The following is a 19737-nucleotide window of genomic DNA, read 5'->3' on the forward strand; positions in this document are numbered from 1 at the left end:
AAATTATCTCTGTATATACTGAGCGCACTCTCCGTATTTAGTCTTTGTTAACATATTCGAATCTCATATGCTACGCTCTTAGCCTCTGTAATGCTTCGGCCCCAATTCTTCAGCTGGAAATCCAACTGTTTGGGCTATTATTTCGCTTTCATATCGAAGAACCTTCATACTATAAAAACTGAGGTTCTTCAAAAATGTGTATCGTCCTTTGAGTTAAATACCATTATCGTTGCTCTTCCCTGGATTATAATGAAGACAATGCATTATGCATGTGTATTTATACATACATGTAACATTACACTAATGACTAATAAGATATTTGATATTATGGGTCATTTGTTTGTCGCAACAAATATTTATGAACTAAGACTTTTGAAATTCAAGTTCAAGTTCTTGATATTTGATAAGTGAATGTTTTTCTTAGAACGCTTAAAGTCAAGTTCAAGTTTCCATTTCGTTTGATAACGCATAGAAAAATGATAGGTAATATTTTAAAATTGAAGATTTATTTTTTTTTAATTAAATAAAAATTCACCGATAAGAAAATGTACGTATTTATAAAGAACAATGGATGGGCTGTTCATCCGACCTTGAATTTAAACGCCAGCTTGTTTTCCAGTAGCACAGACTATGATAAGACTACTCAAATAAAAGCCATAAACGATTACACTTTCTTTCAACACCTGAAAATATTTGGGGTCCCAAGATGTCGTGCACATATGTACATGTAAAATTCATACATTTTTACATGTATCTCCATATAAAAATTTGTGTTGGTGCTATATCTCTAAAGCCTAAGCTATTTTTAATATATGAAATTAAATTGAAATATTTCTGATTATCGATATGCCAAGGTTTATAAGTAATTAAACACACAAACTATAACAATTTTGAATTCCGGCCTCAATCGTCGACAGGCTTAATGTTGGGCGAGATTTACATTTTTTCCAACTAATCTCAAGAAATTTCAACGATTAATAGATGTCACTTCAGGTTTCCAGATACAGTACATAACGTTGTATGCCATGAACTAACATGAAATGTCATTAACTTTACACTGAAAAACATAAGGGTTGCCAAGTTTACTTGAATTATCAGAAAGGCATTTTTTTATTTTGAGTTTTGCTACAATTTGCTGTTTAGTTACAGTCAGTGCCGCAAAGTTTTTCAAATTCAAAACACTACATTGTTTTTGTTTTGTACCATTGTGATACGGGAAAGGGTTTAACCACATTCAAATGAATTCAGGCTTCTACCCATACTTATCTTATGAATGCGAGTGGAGTAACACATTGTATGGAATTGTATTTGCTATGAATCACCTTTTTCATAAGCATACGATAACTTATTCTAATTAAAGTCAAGTAGAAAAACTTAACCCCTTGTGGTAGAAGATTATAATCATTTTTCTCTCAACATTATTAACATTAAGTTACAGTCTTCAATACAAAGAGTAAAACTATAGATGCAGTTTGAGTGGCAAAGGGAAAGAAATGATTGTCGACATTAACATTTGCATGTTATGGAGTTATAAAGACCTCCCATGCCCCAATGCCCATAATACTTACATCCTTACAAAATTAAGAAGTGCGTGCAAAATTGCAGGAAATTATTAAGAAATGCAGACAACAGCAAACCGCACACACACACACATTGACACATCGCTACAACTTAAACAGGGGAACTTTGCAACGGCGTCTGCCATTTAAAAAAAAAAACAAAAACAGGATATCAAAATATGAAACTTACAGGAAACCCAACAACACTGTACAACACACCATAGAACAGGAGACAAATTGCATTAACTGAAAAGCGAACAAGGCACGAACCCTGATGACGCTGATTGGTGGGCTAAATGATGATTTAGGAAGGGAAGGAGCAAACATCAGGAAAATTTACAAAAAAAAAAAAATAGTACAAGGATAAGGCTGAAAGTTCAGCGAATCCTTGTGGTGGTATGTTTTTCAAACCATTAGAATTGTGCACACATAAAAATACCCGACATCGATGTATGTATGTGCTTGCCACAACGTTAAAAAGGGGTGGTGTTAGCAGATATGGGGGTTTGTCGATAAAACCCTGTTTGAATTTTAAATATGGCGCTGTATTTTGGCGATTGCTATGGGCAAGGAGGTTAGTTTTTTATACCCTACACCACCACTGTGGTACAGGATATTACGAGGGTTACCTTTATATTTCGAGATTAGAGAACACAAAAACAAATATTATCCATAAAAAATCACTTTATTGTTTTTCAAAATATTCCCTGTAAAATGTTCATGCAATTTTAAATGTATGATGCTCCCACTAATACCTAAAGTTATCTCAATCTCACGATCTTGCAATATTAGTTTGGCGCACAGCATCAATGGTTTTAGGAATAAAAATTGATTTTGGACGAACTTCGTCTTGGAGTAAACAACAACCTCGGTTGAATTCACCATACCATCGATAAGCACTGGTTCTTGATGGAGCTTCATTGCCAAAAATTGAATTAAGTTCATCGATGCACTGTTGTTGAGTAACTCCACGTCGAAAGTTGTAAAAAATAATCGCACGAAAATGTTCACGATTTAATCACGAGATGAATCTTTTAAGTTACTGTAAACAACATAAATAACTCTCGATTTCAAAATGTTCTGATTACATATTACCTCAAAAATGTCAAGCTTTACGATAAAGTCAGTTGGGCCAATCCCGAAATATATAAGGCAACCCTCGTATAACATAGTGCATTTATTTGTAAAACCCAGAAGGAAGAGAGATAGACCCATCGATAAGTATACCGATCGTCTCCGAACCACTTCGATTTAGCTATGTCCGTTTGTCTGTCTCTCTGTCCATGTTAATTTGCGTTCAAACTACAGGTCGCAATTTCATCCGATCATTTCATCCTAATTTTGCCCATGAACATTCCACTAATGAACAGGGGCAAACTTCTCTCATATCAATGAGTGCAGTCCGATTCAAGTTTAAGCTCAATGCTAAGGGGCCTCCTTTTTATAGCCGAGTCCGAACGGCGTGCCGCATTGCGACATTTCTTTGGAGAGAAGTTTTACAAGGCATAGTACCTCACAAATGTTGCCAACATTAGGAGGGAAAAACCACCGCTGAAATTTTTTTTCTGATGGTCTCGCCAGAATTCGAACCCAGGCGTTCAGCGTCATAGGCGGACATGCCAAACTCTGCGCTACGGTGGCCTCAATTTTTTTGTCATAGAGAGGAAACTTTTTAAAATTGGAAAAAATCGGTTCAGAATTGCATATAGCTCCCATATGTTTGTCCGATTTGGACTATTATTGCAAAAATGTGGTCATTTGTAAACCGTTTCTATCAAAATTTGGCGAATTTCATAGAAATCGGTTCAGATTTAGATATAGCTCCCATATATATGTTCTTCCGATTTTGAGAAATATTGCAATAAAGTGTTCATTTGTTAATCGATTCTCTCGAAATTTAGCAGGAAGGATTTTCTTATGACTCCTCATATTATTGGTGAACTACATAGAAATCGATTCAGATTTAGATATAGTTGCCATATATGTATATCGCCCGATTTTGATTTCTAGAGCCACTGCAAGCGCATCTATTGACCAATCTTGCCAACATTTTCCACAACGATTTCCTCGACGAAATCCTTTGGTTGAAATCTGTTCAGATTTAGGTATAGCTGCCATTTATATGTTCATCAGATTTAGAGTAATTTGCAATAATGTTGTTATTTTTAACCGTAGTTACTACAGTTTGAACATATTTGCCTTGAAATGTTACATGGATTGTTTAATAATCCATCTGAAAACATCCGGTTAGGTCCATCAAAATTGGCTCAGAATAAGATATAGCTCCAACTTTGCAGTTTAAGAGTAGGTTTGGGGTGTTATACAGCGGCACCGCCCTACATTTGTCTTTCCTTACTGGTTTAGTCCTCTTTTACAGCTCACACACACACATACATACAACTACCTGTTGTTGTAAAAATTATTTATGGTTTATACTATTTTGGAGGTTCTTATTTAATTGTTTGAGCCTTATTCCAACTTACGTTCTATTGCCGTCCTTTCCTCTGTCACGGTTTGTCAATTTATCACCTTTTTTTGGCAGCCCTTTCAATCTAGCTAAAAAAAAAACTCTGAAAAAAGTGTAACAAAAGATTAATTTTTATAATTTCCCAAAGCATTGGAAAGGCCACAACCGAAGAACATAAAAATAATGGGGGATAGTTTGTTGCGCTGCCGTTGATATTAACAATAGACAATTATCAGCGAAGCATTACTTGTTGTTAGCCAAACGGCAAAACCTTAGAGCCTAACTCAAAAAAAAAACTAACCCCTAAAATGGGGAACAAAACGACAAACGAAAACAACGATGGCTATCTTCCATTATGGGCCAACAATGGTTGTATCTTGGCCAACACACAAAATGTTACCTGTTATGGTCGGTTAAATGAAATAAATAAAAACTAAAGCCTTGGGTTGTTGCCCTCTTGCATCGTTGCAGCAGTGAAAGTCTCATTTAAACAGGTTCACACGCATACCTCACGATAATTTATGGTCAAAATGTCCTTTTTAGGGTATGGCCTTTTTAATAGCATGTAGTTTTTTTGTTTGTGACAGCATATTATCAAACTTTTTTGGGGTCTAGTGCCCTATATGCTATCTATTTATGTCTAATGCTATGTTGTAAGCTAAGGTTGAAGTTTTGACTGTACGAACTGCACCCCTTTTTAAATGTAAGATAAGAATAAGTGAAATTGTTTAACCTAGAAAAGGTATTAATTAAAAATAAAGGTATTATTTTAATGTTCATTAGACCTTATAAGATCCTTTTAAAGTGTTTATTTTCTTCTTTGGTATACGCACGATTAAGTTCTCTTCATCATGCATTATATGCATGCAGCGGTGGAATAAGGAGCGAGCAGAGTTTCTTTGGTGCCCAATTTTGTAGTTGCACAACATTGCCGATTTACTTCAATTTACCAATTTCGAAATATAAATAAAAGCCTTCTCATTGAATGAAATTTGAAGGATCATGAGACAGAAAGAAAAGCAGACAACTTATCTAATATAAGTCATAGTGATATTTCTAAGTCATATTATTAGAGACATTTGACAACTTTTAAAAACAAAGACATAAAAATGGTAACTCTGCAATTAGTTATTTAATGCTGAGTTTACATGGCACATCTGATGTATGGTCATTGTAAAAGTATTGTAAAAACAAAGACATAAAAATGGTAACTCTGCAATTAGTTATTTAATGCTGAGTTTACATGGCACATCTGATGTATGGTCATTGTAAAAGTATTGGTGAAAACAAAGGTGCATTCGTCACATGTACACATACCCATCAGTGATGGGTGAAAAATCAAAATCATTTGATTTTTTTCGATTACCGTTTACAAAGAAATGTGTAATCATTAATTCAGATATTGAAAAACACGTTCTGTAACAAATAAGGTTATTTGATGAGAAGTAAAGTATGAAAAATTAAATAAAATCAAATAAAAGAAAAAAAAAATAGATATACCGTTTTTGGCAAAAGCTGTAATCAACACGTACACACGATGAGTACCATCATGATGTGCCATGTAAACTTTGCTTAAGAAATGAGAAGTATGAAACATAAAATAAAATCAAAGAAAAGAAAAAAATCGATGTACCGTTTTAGGCAAAAGCTGTAATCAATACGTACACACGATGAGTACGATCACGATGTGACATGTAAACTCTGCTTAAAAAATGTTCCCATTGAATTAACGCATTAACGCCTGACCCTCAATCCCTTAGTGATATTTCGTATTTTCATTATTTAGAGCATTTATATTAACGTAGTATTTTTTTTAATAAAAAAAAAACATTTTCAAAAAATTTTGAAAACGTTAGAATTTTTTTTTAATTTCCTAGCCACTATGTGTTTACAACAAAAAAAGTAGTTTCTATATATTTTATTAACATATAGCGAAGAATATGACTTTAACATAAATTCGCACCTAGTAGGCTTATACAGCTATAAATTTATTTTTGCCATCAGAACCTAAAAAGGGGTTTCCAGAAATCTCACTACTTAAAATTTTGAGAAAAATTTTTTGTTTGAGTTTTTGAGCTTTAAAAATTGACCACTTTCGACAAACCAATTTTCCCCAAAACATGACCTTATATGACGGTAAATTTGTGTACCCTCCACCAAAGGATGGGTGTATACTAATTACGTCATTCTGTTTGTAACACCTCGAAATATGCGTCTGAGACCCCATAAAGTATATTGATCGTCATCGTCATAAATGGGCCAAATCGGTCCATGTTTTGATATAGCTGGCACTTAAATCGATCTTGGGTCTTAACTTCTTAAGCCTCTAGAGGGCGCAATTCTCGTCCGATTTGACTGAAATTTTGCACGTGGTGTTTTGGTATCACTTCCAACAACTGGTTCAAATTGGTCAATGTTTTGATATAGCTGCCATATAAACCGATCTTGGGTCTTGACTTCTTGAGCCTCTGGAGGGCGCAATTGTCATCCGATTTGGCAGAAATTTTATACAACGGCTTCTGTCATGACCTTCAACATACGTGTCTAATATGGTCGGAATCGATCAATAGCTTGATACAGCTCCCATATAAACCTATCTCCCGATTTTGCTTCTTAGGCCCCTACAAGGCGCAATTCTGAGCCGAATGAACTGAAATATTACACAATGACTTCTACAATGTTCAGCATTCATTTATGGTACGAATCGGACTATAACTTGTTTTTAATTAGTTTCATTCGTCCACTTTACGCCAATCCAAACTTCATTAGGATTCCTTTTTGCTAAGTCGAGCTAGAATTTTTCTACACCTCTTTTCTTTGGTATTTTTCTACCCATTCGGAGTTAATGCGTTAAGTACAGAAGTTTTCACAATGCTCTTAAATTGCCTATAATATTTTAATTACATTATAAAAAAATCTGTTGACAAAGCGTTAAAGATTTTGCGGCATAAATTGAAAATTTAAACCATTTAAATTAGTTTATTTGTTTTCTTCAAAAACTTGATAAAAAAACGTTTACTTTTAGTAACCCTGAGTAGCTCACACTTTTCTCAATTTCATTTTCTTTCATGCCTTTCATAGACAATACTCGCAATACATTGTTTATCTCTCAATGACAGTGAAGTCATCATTATTTGCTCTCTCTCTCTCTCACTCTGCCTCACCTCAAATCTCTTTGAGATGCACAATGCAATGATACCTGTATCACTGCAGTTTATTCAACTACATTTGTGTGCGTTTTACTCTCATCAGATAGATGCGATTGCTGTTCGTTTTCTAAATGTTTGTTGTTGCAATGAAACGGATATGGAATTATAGTTTCTTTTTCGTAACAACTGTAACAGATAAGCCACCATCATTAGTTTGAAATAGAGCCAAGCGCTACTACACTCCTTACATGTCATTGAACGTTCCCATCTTTTGATTGATTGTGATCATCTTCATTGTTGTCATCATCTGTAGATATGTATGTATGTATTTCGTCTCACAATAGCTATTTTTTGTTTCCTGCTTGTTGGTATAGGAAAAGTTATAAATGTAGATCGAAATCATGTTCTTTAGAAAAATAAAAAATAAGCAGGTGGTTTTCTCCACTCTTCTCGTTTGTTTTTTTTTTCAGAATTTTCTTTTTGTCTCTTGATAAACAGGAAATCAGTCTATTTGTCATTTGTTTATTTGTTTCAAATCAAAAACAAACAAAAAAAAACTCAAATTAAATAGTGATGCATGAAATCTTTTTTTAGGTTTCGTTATTGAGTGTACGATAAATAAATATTATAGGGAATTCTACAAAAGTTTTTTGCTAGCAAAATATGCAAATTTTTCGAGATTATTAACCCATTATCAATGAATGAGTAGAAAAATATTCAAAAACTGGAGCTCTCTTAGAAATATTCTAGCTCGGGTTAGGAAAGAGCTATCCTAATGAAATTTAGATTGGCGCAAAGTAAACGAATAAAACTTGTAAAAAAAATTTCCCGTAAATGAGGTCATATTTTGCGGATAATTGGCTTGTCGAAATTCGGTAATTTTTTATATTCAAAATAATCAAAAAAAAACTTTTCTTAAAATTCTTAGGAGTGAGATTTTTGGAAACGGTTTTTGTGTCATGTAGTATTTGATGGTTTCTATTGGGTTGCCCAAAAAGTAATTGCGGATTTTTCATATAGTCGGCGTTGACAAATTTTTTCACAGCTTGTGACTCTGTAATTGTATTCTTTCTTCTGTCAGATATCAGCTGTAACTTTTAGCTTGCTTTAGAAAAAAGTGTAAAAAAAGTATATTTGATTAAAGTTCATTCTAAGTTATATTAAAAATGCATTTACTTTCTTTTAAAAAATCCGCAATTACTTTTTGGGCAACCCAATACATATATTTAAAATAAGTAAATTGGCTTTCAATCGGGCCGAACTTTGGATACCCACCACCTCGGGTATATATTTAAACTCACTTTTGTCGCAATCCGATGAAAATTGGATAACTATGCTCCCAAATTCGGCACGGACATTGAGTGGTCTACTAAATTTCAACAAAATCGGGTAATAAATAAAGCTTTTATGAGCTTCAGACCCTTAATCGGTTTATATGACAGCTAGATACAGTCCGATCCGAACCATATTTGGGGCAGATGTCAGGAGACCTAAAACTACCCACTGTTTCAAATTTCAGCGAAATCGGATAAAAAAATAGAGCTTTTATGGGCTTCAGACCCTTTATCGGCAGATCGGTCTATTGGCAGCTATATCTAAATATAGGCCGATCTGAACCATATTTGGGTTCTATGTTGGGAGGCGTAAAACAACTCACTCCCAACATAGGGCGTCAGACCCATTATCGGCAGATCAGTCTATATGGCAGCTATATTTAAATATAGTCCGATTTAATCCACATTAAGGTCAGATGTCGGGAGGCCTAAATTAACTCACTGTTTCAAATTTCAACGAAATCGGGTAATAAATAAAGCTTTTATGGGGTTCAGACCCTTTATCGGCGTATCGGTATATATGGCAGCTATATCAACATATAGTCCGATCTGCACCATATTCGGGTCTGATGTCGGGAAGCCTTAACCTATTCACTGTTTCGAATTTCAGCGAAATCGGATAAAAAAAGTATTTATGGGCATTAGACCCGTTATCGGCAGATCGGTCAATATAGCAGCTATATCCAAATGTGGTCTGATTTGGTCCGTTCAAGAACTTAACCAGCGTACATCAAAAATACGTATCGGTGCCAAATTTCAGCTCAACATCTCAATTTTTAAAGCCTGTAGAGTGATTACAACAGACGGATGGACAGATACACGGGCATCGTTAAATCGTTTTACAATTTTACGACGATCCGAAATATATATACTTTGCAGGGTCGGAAATTGATATTTCGATGTGTTGCAATCTTAATGATTAAATGAATATATCCCCTATCCTACGGTGGTGGGTATAAAAATACATGCAAGGTAACTAGCCTACTACTTTTGACAGCGAGTACGACCAAAGGCCAAAGCTTCTTTCGCTAAATGGTCATAAATTTTTTTTGTTGTAAAAACATAATGGCTTAGGAAATAAAAATAAAGTATTTCTTTAATTTTTTTAAACTTTAAATTAAAAAAGACTACGTCAATAAAAATACTGTAAATAATGAATTAATGAAATTTCGTGAAAATCGGCAAGGGAATCGAGGGTCAGGCGTTAATGGGTTAAGTCATTGCGCGGAGACTGCTGCCCTATTATAGTTCTAGCTCAATGATGGTTAAGCTTTTTTATAGTTGAGTTCGTATGTGGAATCGACTCCCGGCTAATGCTTTTCCCCCCTTCAATTCCTAATTTCCTCTCGCCAACGCAATATACTGCATTCGTAAGGGACATCCCCTGCGTGTTGGCTGTTAGAAAAAAAACAAATAGTTGAGTACGAAATCCAAACTAAAATGTCTAGAAATTGTGAGGGTATAATCACAGCAGAAAATGTATAAGTCGATCATGGATTGCAACTCAACTATTGTTGTGTTAACAGGAGATAAGGCTATGAAATAAAAGTTAGTATAAAGTTGCATATTTTGGTCAGTTCCATTTGAAGTAGTGTTTTGAAAGTTCAATTAGGTTAGGTTAGGTTTAAGTGGCAGTCTGCCATCAGACTCACTTAGACGTTTTCGTCCATTGTAATACCACAGGAACAGAAGAAGGAAGATGCCTTCTAATTCCTATCGTTGAACCATCCAGATCAATTTAAAAAGCCCAACAACTTGCGAATGTTCACATCGGCTAAATCAGGCAGGTTCTCAATGAAATGAGAACCTAAAGTGGGAACTCCCTCTAACTGCTAGTGCGGAACACACACACAGAAGGTGTTCTTTGTCTTTTCTTCCTCGATGTCCCTACATCTTCTGCAAAAGTCGTTGCTGGCAACCTTTAGTCTGTCAGCATGTTTTCCGATTAGACAGTGACCTGTCATGACGGCCACAATGATTGTGACGTCTGTTCTAGCCAATGACAGCAAAGCAGTAGACCTCTTCAAGTCTAGATGAGGCCACATAGTTTTTGAATGCTCACTTCGAGCCTGGTCCTGAAAACTTAGCTTACATGTCGCTAGAGGCCTACCCACAGATTCCAGTGTCCCTGGAGTGTGCAAAGTAGTTCCTAGTCTCGCAAGCTCGTCTGCTTTAGAATTCCCTGGGATATCTCTGTGGCCCGGCACTCAGAACAGGTGAATTTTGAACTGTTCAGCCATCTCGTTCATTTAAGTAAATTATAAAAAAATATGCAATTCAATGCAGAAGTCGAACCAACTCAACTGAAGTTGTATTGCAGTCCATAATCGGGCCATACATTTGTATGCTGTTGCCATAATTCGAATCTTATTTATCTAACGATGTTTTCTAGGTTTCTAAAATGTTTTCATTTATAATTTCTTCTTTATTTTACAATACTAAATTATAAATGTTGTCTTAATGCAGCATTTATCTTGTTTATATCTTTCAACTATCATCAATCAACTATGTCAAATTTCGGATTTTTCTGAGAGTGTACACTCCATAATTAAACGACTCCAAGCTACACACATTCATACAAAAATAATTTGGGGCTGTTCTCATTTTTTTTTTTCATTTATTTATGACTAATCATCGTGTGATCTTTGATCAATTATTGTATGGCGCGTTTCGGTAATGGTGTATCATTCAAGGGGAGGGATGGGTATGGCAAGACATTCATTGATGTAGTATTACAGTTGTCAAAGACTCGCTACTACTACTACTACAAATGCTTCAGGGTGTAACAGACCTCTGTCTGCCACTTCACTGACCATGTAACAGATGAATGTATTTAATTAGCAGAACATGTTCTGAAGATGGGAGTTGGGTGTAAAGAAGAAATCATACAAGAAGAAAATAAAAAAATATATTAAATAAATTGAAAGAACAAGCTTTCTGTCTTGAGTAACAAAAAAGAAAAAAAAAGTCCACACCCATGTATGGGCCATAGTAATGTAACGAAGAGAGCAGGCTCTTAAAAACGTGAATGTGTTTTTTAAAGAGAGGGAGAGAGCAAGAGCCAAATTTAAAAACGAACATCTGAACATCTGTTATTTTGAGAGGGCTTGTAATAAAAACTAAAACGCAGCTAAAATTGGCTTACAAATTCAGAACACGTTTAGTTGGTTTTAGCAGCAGCGGCTGCTGCTGAGTGTAGGCCACAAACAACAGATACACCCTATTTTCAAAGTACGCATAACAATTTAGTTATTATTATTTATTTTTAAAGCCTTTCCAGTCATTAAACACACTTGAAAAAAGTAACACATTTATGGTTATTATCATTTGTGATGGTGTGGCGGTTTTAGAGCTTTCTTTTTTTCTGCTGTTGGCTACAACAATTGGTGTTAGCATTACGCTTTTCTTCTTTTGTTTTAGAAAAGAGAAGAAAGGAAAATTATGCTGTATGTTATTTTCTAAAATGTGGTTATTTTTGCGGTAGCATTATTTTCCATAAACTCCTCTTTCCCCATCCCACATTCCACACTCCATGGGCTGTTGGCTTATGCTTTGTCATTGTTTTTGAATGCCGCCGCTGTGCACGGTTTTTTAGTTTATTACCAAAGTCACGCTTGACTGTCAGACGCTTGGCGGGCAGGCTATTCAGTTAGTCACTCAAGCGCAAGGCCCAAGTCACACACTACTCACTCACTCGTCGCATGAAATGACTTTTTCGTGCACTTTGGAAATTTCTCACGTTGAAAACAATTTCCTTAGATTTTAGTATCTTTTGGGTGCCTACCTATTTATTTTCCTTTGGACCTGTGTTAAATACACTTTGGTTCTCGGTTAAGTTAAAGAAGTCATGCCTGTTAAACTTGGAATAATCATTACAAACGCTCACGCATAACATTTCGAAATTTGGGTTGTGTAAAACAACACATCTTCATGACATCACGATTTAAGTTATTTTGGCTTGGTACCACCAAGTTCTATGAAATAATTGGGTAGATTTTCTATAAGAAAATTTCCACAGGACTTGTTGAATGTGAGGAAATTCATGGCCTTTTATCAGGTCATGGTAACTAAGAACATTTAGTGAAACTATTTGGTAAAGGAAACAAAATAATGTATTTGGCAATTTGCCCAAAATATTGTATTTGACCTAGTCTTTTAGACGTCTTGTATTAAAAGCTGGGGGCTGTAGACATTAAAAAAAGGAAGCCAAAATATTAAATTTAACAGACAGGGGAAAAAAAGCTACTTCAACCCACATCTTTCGGCCCAAAAAAAAAACAACGTATTGCAAACAGTCCTACATCAACGAAAAAAAATTCACGTACAACCTTGTGGGTGGTGGTTCCCACTAGTCTATAAAATTTCTGTACACTGTCAATTATCATATCTCGCAGCCCAAAAATTAATACATTTACAATTATAAATGTGTAAATTAAAACAATAAAAACCTTTAAAATCTCCACCAAGCATTTGTCGTTCTAGTGGGATTTGTATGCAACTCGGAAATTGGAAAATTCCATCAGTTGGTCTAGTGACTTTACCTTGTATAAACTTGCCTAGGTAGGTTCTTATCTGCAAAAAATGATTGGTTTACAAAGAAATCTACAAAAACTGTCGTATGTCAATGTATTATTGTTGTTCTCCACTTGTTCTTTCCATTGGAGGTTTGGTCTTTCCCTTATGCGCATTCACGGTCTAGTTGCAAACTTATATTTTATCTGTAAACGTTGATTGGTTTGCAACGAAATCTAAAAATTCTGTTGTAAGTCACTGTACTGTTCCCCATATGGGTATTCTTTATTCTTTCTGGCAACATCATCTTGCCAACGCAACCGTGGAATTTTGATACGTTTAACTATGCCAAAGTCGTTATACAGCTTGTGGACGACGTCTATATTCTTCATCAACGTAGTCTGGTCTATATATTTTAAGAATGAGTTTTCTTTCAAACACTCAAAGTACTACCTCATATGCCTTCGCAAGTACCCAAGATATATTCATTTACAGGTAGTGGCAGTTGCCCAACAACAAAATGTTGAGTGCACTATCTGTCAAAATCAGTAGTTAGTGCAACTCTGATTTTGTGTATGTTACTAGTTTGCGCCACTCGGTGTCATTGTGATGTCTTTCCAAAGCCATTGCACTTCCTTCCTAGTAGTAATATCTGACTTGTACCTCTCAAGTAAATCCGCCAGTGCGTATACTGCACCTTCTCTGTAGAGAGTTCGGACATTACAGTTGCAGATATGTTAATCATGGTCTTTAAAACGTTTGCGTTGGTTAATGATAACCACCCAGGTGACACCTAAGGCAAGCTTGTGTACACAATTAAGAAGAAGGAAGACAAAAATAAGACCAACATTTGTCAAATCAAAACCAATCACAACCGTTACTTGGTATTCAACATCACCCGATTGCACATTAATGAGTTACATATTTTCACAGAAGAACATAAGCCTGCGGACTTACTGCTCTATACTATCAGGCCATTTCCGATTGTCGAAAACGTGTATGCTTAATTTCATTGATCGAAAAAACTATATAAACTTTGTTGCAACACTCTCAAAAATAGATTGTAGGTAATGCAAACTACCTTTTTAAGTGCACCCTGACGCAAAGTAGCCCAACTCATGAGATATGCTAGGCAATGGAAACATAAGTTTGACACGTGGGCGTACAGCATCAGACTACTTTTCAGTGAGAGAAAGAAAGACATGAACTCCTCTTTACAATATGATGTATACTCATGGGGGAGCAATCAGTCAACAACATCTAATATTGTCTTTTAACCATGCCAACGACCATTATTATTGTTTCTAACATTACATGAACATGCATTTTGAATTCCTTCTTAATTAGAAACATGATTTAAGCATTTCCTTACAGTTTATTGAAAATATGTGGGTTTTAATGTTAAGGGAAGTACAATAAAGAACCCTTTCAATTTGACTCATTTGAGCTAAAGAATTGTGCATTACTAAATTTAATTGAATTCATGACATTTTGTGGTTGACTTAAATTGCATATGCAGCTATTGTTACGTACGCGCTAATAGTCATTCTTCCCATGAGTCATGGGAGACGTGCCCATTTTTTGCTGAAGCATTGCATCTTGAAAATATTTTGTTTGTGAAACTACGACTTGTTCACTTTTTAGATGCATGCATTTCTTTTTACGGCCGGCACTAAGGTTGTGTTTTTTTAATGAAAATTAATTAATTAATATTGTTTGGGATTATTGTTATTTATTTATTTATTTTTTTTTTTTTTTTTAAAAATAACTTATTAAGAAAAAACCGATTTCACTCAGTGCAAAAATCCGTTATTATTTATATAAAATTTTAATAATTTATTTATGGTACATTTAGATTTGTTGTACACCCAGAAAAATTAATCTGCTGATATCAGTAAATACTATCTGCTGATATTAAATTTAAAACTTTAAATTTTTGAATAAATTCATTAAACTTTTTTGAACTTCTAAACAACAATGACGGCATTTGCTATATAAAAATAAAAAAAGTTGCCAATTTTAGGCGTTCATTTTTTATTTAAAGGCATAAATATAATAGTAGTTGTTATTTTGTCTGCTGTTATTTAAGTTCGATGAAAAATTATTATACTGTACAACATTTTAAACATTTTAAGTATATGATTGTAAAATTGAAAAACAAAATGGAATTTCCAAAATTTTTAAATGTTTACGACATTTTTGAGCTTTTTTAACTTTTTTGAATTTAAAAACAGCAGAAAATGTTTGCTGTTTTCGCAAACATATTACTGTTGTCCCATTTTCAGCAGACTCTGTTGTTTCAGCAAACATTTTTGCTGTTTTTACTAACAAATTTCTTTGGGTGTATATTTGCCTTGATTTTCTTTGTGAAACCCGAACTTAGGACCCACCTTACCAAATATTCACGTAAGGCGTACATATTAATTTGTCTTACAATAGGCACCATTGACTAAAAATTATACCCTTAACCACTACGATTGTACAGGGTATTGAAAATCTGCGCATTTCTTTGCAACGCTAAGGTGACGATGACGATGCAGACACACCTTCAAGTACTCCGATCGACTTATATTTACTTCCTGATTCAAATTATGCACTAATAACTTTTTTTTGCCAAGGATGAACATTATTGATTTTGATGACGAGCAAGTGGTATTTATAAGGTGGCCGTATCAAATCAGCTGAAAGAACTTGATATGTCAATTAATTTTTGAATAAAATATAGACTTCAAAATAAATATTTTTTAAATTGATTTTTGTGTTTTCTGCTTTTATGGTTCTGAAACTTAGGCACGCTTCTAACAACCCAATCGCCATAATTCTTCAAATAACCCCGCAATTTCGGGGTTATTTAGGTCTTCATCCCCACAAGTCAAACGTAAGTCAGTCATTTATCCAGCGCCACGTAAACGTCCTGACATTGCAATGAGAGCATTAGCTTCACACCATCTAGGAGAGCTCTCCTGTAAACACACTAAGTTACCTCTTATTGGTGAATAGAACAAACTTTATATTTCGGGGGATACATCAAGCCCATTGGCCAGTATTGGCGCACGGGCACACACCACAATGACAACTTCATCCTCGTAGCCAAGAAACTTTAAACTGTCCTCTTCCTTCCTATTTTCTTCTTTTCTATTTCCTATTTTCTTTTTTCTTCTTCCTATTTGAGCCTTTTGATCATCTTCACTTAGTTGCTATCTACCTCTACAATAACCTGGTGAAAACAATTTCAACCTGCCATCTTGGTGGTTTTGTGAGTTAAGCCACCGGAGCTAATGAGAATTTTGTACTTTTTAAAATTTGTTTTTACTTACTTGACATTAAAAAATAAATAAACTTCTTGCTCTGATTGGTCGAAGCAAATTTTAAATTTCGTGGCGAATAGAATTTTATTCGCCTTGCTTACAAATTTTGACATATCAAGTTCCCAAAAAAGATGCTTTGTTGTAGCAATTCGCCGATGCGGCCGCCCTATTAAATATGCCTTGGCTATACTATTACGAGTGTTGCAAGATGTTAAATCGATCTTTCCTTGTTTATTTATGCTGATTTTTTATTTGTTAACATAACCATCAACAAATCGAAAATAACTGCTACGTGTTACTATAGATATTTAAAAATCCCCTGTAATAGCTATTATAACCTATTCTTAGTTACAAAATCCGAAAAGTAATTTATGTTATTAATAGAATGCAATGTAAAAAAACTACCCCCCTAGAAGACCCGCATGTTATGCCAATAGAACATCATTCATAACAACAATACTTGTCTATGCCGAAGGGAAATGAACACATGGCACAGATACAATCAGCATATAAACAAAAAGTGCAAATAGTTCTTAAAAGTTATTGAACTTATCAAAGCAAGGATATATATCTGCATTATCCTATGTAAGTGTATAGTGCGAGGAAACATATGCATGTTTTCCATTTTCCATCTTTAAAACAATAAACTAATTGCATGGTATCAATATAATAAACAGTGCACCATAGCATATGGAAAGACCTTTCAAAAAAAAAAACAGCACTAAAGAATATGAAGCAGAAATTTGGGATGATGGGTTGGTGATTCATTAACACTTCAACCTTTCTGAATAAAGGGGGATGAGGATTTGTAAGCATATCCTAAGAAATAGTGATAGGCGGGCCAACGAACAGATTCTTTGAGTTAACATTAATTACAGTATATGCTGCTGTTGGCTGCCGTTACAGCTTCTGTGTATGCTGCTGCTGCATCCTTTTGGTGTTTCGGTTGGTTTTTGTAAGTGCTCTCATTTACGAAGCCATCCATCCATCCATCTATGCTTCATTCAATTGTTTAATGACGACAACAACAACAACGGCAATGATGACGACAGCGATTACGTGTTCGCACTCGTTGTTTTCGTTAATGTACTGATGTTGTTGTCGTCGTTGCTATATTGCCTTAGGAGTCGCAGTCATAATGCACATGAGAAAAAAATAAACATTTACAACAAGGCATACATTATTTTGCACACCATAATTATCTCATGCTGGCAACCCTAGGTTACCTTTTGTTCCTTTCGTGCGCTTATACTTCCGGCTTCTTTCTTTTTTTTCTTTGTGGGGTAAAAGGGGTATTCTACTTCTTAGGTACACGAACTCTGCTCGTCACAAAGGTAGTTGATATAGTTTAGTTTTTACATTGTATGTATGAATATGAATAATGAAAAAAAAACGGATTTCGTAACATCAAGAGAGCGGGAGAGCAAGGCCCTACAACAATGTTTGTTCATTTCGTTATGATTTTTTCGAGAGGACCCCTATGTGTAAGCACGTTCGTAGGTACGTGTAATGCACATAACCTCATTTCAAGTGTACACTTTCTTGGTTGTTTAGGCGCAAAGTTAAGTTGCTGGCTGCTACTTAGAGGTTATGGTTAAGTGTGAGCGTAGGCTTGAAGCATACATACGTACAAACATTTAAGCTTTAAGCCTGTGGGAGTTGTGCATTTGATTGTACATATCTACGTGTAAATACTTACATGTTGAGCTCTCGTTGACAGTCAGTGAAAGAGATACAGTTAAAATTTCTATTGTGAAAGTAAAAAACGTTACGTTTTTAGAAAATATCTACAATACATAAATAAAAATCTAAAGGTGTAAACACCGTTAAAAGGGATAATCTGTGAGTAAATCAAAATACATATTTTTGTACCCTCCACCATAGGATGAGGTTATACTAATTTGGTCATTCTGTTTGTAACTACTCGATATATTCGTCTGAGACCCCATAAAGTATATATATTTTTGACCGTCATGACATTTTATGTCTGTCGAAAGCACGCTAACTTTCGAAGGAGTAAAGCTAGTCGCTTGAAAATTTCCAAAAATTCTTCTTATTAGTGTAGGTCGGTTGGGATTGTATATGGGCCATATCGGTCCATGTTTTGATATAGCTGTCATATAAACCGATCTTGGGTCTTGACTTCTTGAGCTTCTAGAGGACGCAATTCCTATCCGATTTGCCTCAAATTTTGCACGGCGTGTTTCGCTATGACTTCTAACAACTTTGCTAAGTATGGTAAAAATCGGTCCATAACCTGCCATATAAACCGATCTTGAATCTTGACTTCTTGAGCCACTAGAGCGCGCAATTCTTATCCGATTTGGCTGAAATTTTCATTACGTGTTTTGTCATAACTTCCAACAATTATTGAGACTTCTTCTTCTTCTTGAGCCCTCAAAGGGCGCAATTCTTATTTGAATTGACTGAAATTTAACACAGGTCTCCAACACATAATTTAATTATGGTCAGACCATAACTTTGGAGGTGGAGGGTATATAAGATTCGGCCTGGCCGAACTTTGCACGCTTTTACTTGTTTTTCTTAAAAGCTGCTTATGATCTTGCAAATTGTGGAGGCAAATAAGTAATTTTTCTCCAAAACTCTGAAAAGCACAAAATAGCATTTGAAAATAGCATTTGAAGAAGTTTTCATCATTATTACCATAAAATTCTCTTTCTATGTGATAAAATCACAAAATAGTATTTGAAGAAGATTGCATCATTACTATCAAAAAATTGTCAACCAGATCTGCAAGGGCTACTCTGAATTATCCCTGTTCGCTATCGCCTTTTCTGAAACCGTATCGGTACTGGAAGGAGCTATCCTTGAGGTTTTTTTTTTACCTTTGTTAAACTGTTGATCGAGTCTCAGTTAAGGTTAAGGTAAATATGAATATGGCGCTCTCTATTCGGCATGTATTCTCATATGTATTGCACGTTTTTTTTATAGACATGTGTCTACATTTGTTCGATTAAATAAGAGCTCGGGTTCATCAAATGAATTGCATATTTATTCCAAAACCCATCATATAAAATTTTTGGTACGTATCACACGATGTGTACAACTTTCAGAGTTGTCACATTTGAAAAAAATGATAATACATATCGTGGTATACCAGCTTTAAACTCTTTCAGCCGAATTACCTACGAACTTAGGGGTCGTGGAAAGATACCTTGTAGTCAATAAATAAATGGAAGGCGTCGATCTGTTCCTCTTAGTTGGTTTTGTAGGGCGTAGTTTCAATAGTCGATCAATTGTGGATTTACCATGCCTTAAGCCAAATAGAACCAAATAGAATGATATAAATAATTTAATACCTATATCTATAACGTAATATGCGATGGAAAGGCATTGGCTTGTAATATTTATTCTTCCTTCTTATACACTGCTCAGGTTTCAACCAAC

General features: G+C 34.9%; 2 protein-coding genes across 2 annotated transcripts in view; one reads left to right on the forward strand and one right to left on the reverse strand.

The window, feature by feature from the left end:
- LOC106087950 (protein lethal(2)denticleless) overlaps nt 1–16549 on the reverse strand; it is a 65047-nt gene extending 48498 nt beyond the window's left edge. The window contains exon 1 of the mRNA XM_059368874.1: nt 16339–16549. Coding sequence (XP_059224857.1) covers nt 16339–16345 — 7 coding nt within the window. The 5' untranslated portion in view covers nt 16346–16549. The remainder of the gene's footprint in view (nt 1–16338) is intronic.
- LOC106087955 (lachesin) overlaps nt 1–19737 on the forward strand; it is a 52814-nt gene that overhangs the window by 29171 nt on the left and 3906 nt on the right. The window lies entirely within an intron of this gene.

The sequence above is a fragment of the Stomoxys calcitrans genome, chromosome 5 (assembly GCF_963082655.1).
Source record: "Stomoxys calcitrans chromosome 5, idStoCalc2.1, whole genome shotgun sequence".
Taxonomy (NCBI): domain Eukaryota; kingdom Metazoa; phylum Arthropoda; class Insecta; order Diptera; family Muscidae; genus Stomoxys; species Stomoxys calcitrans.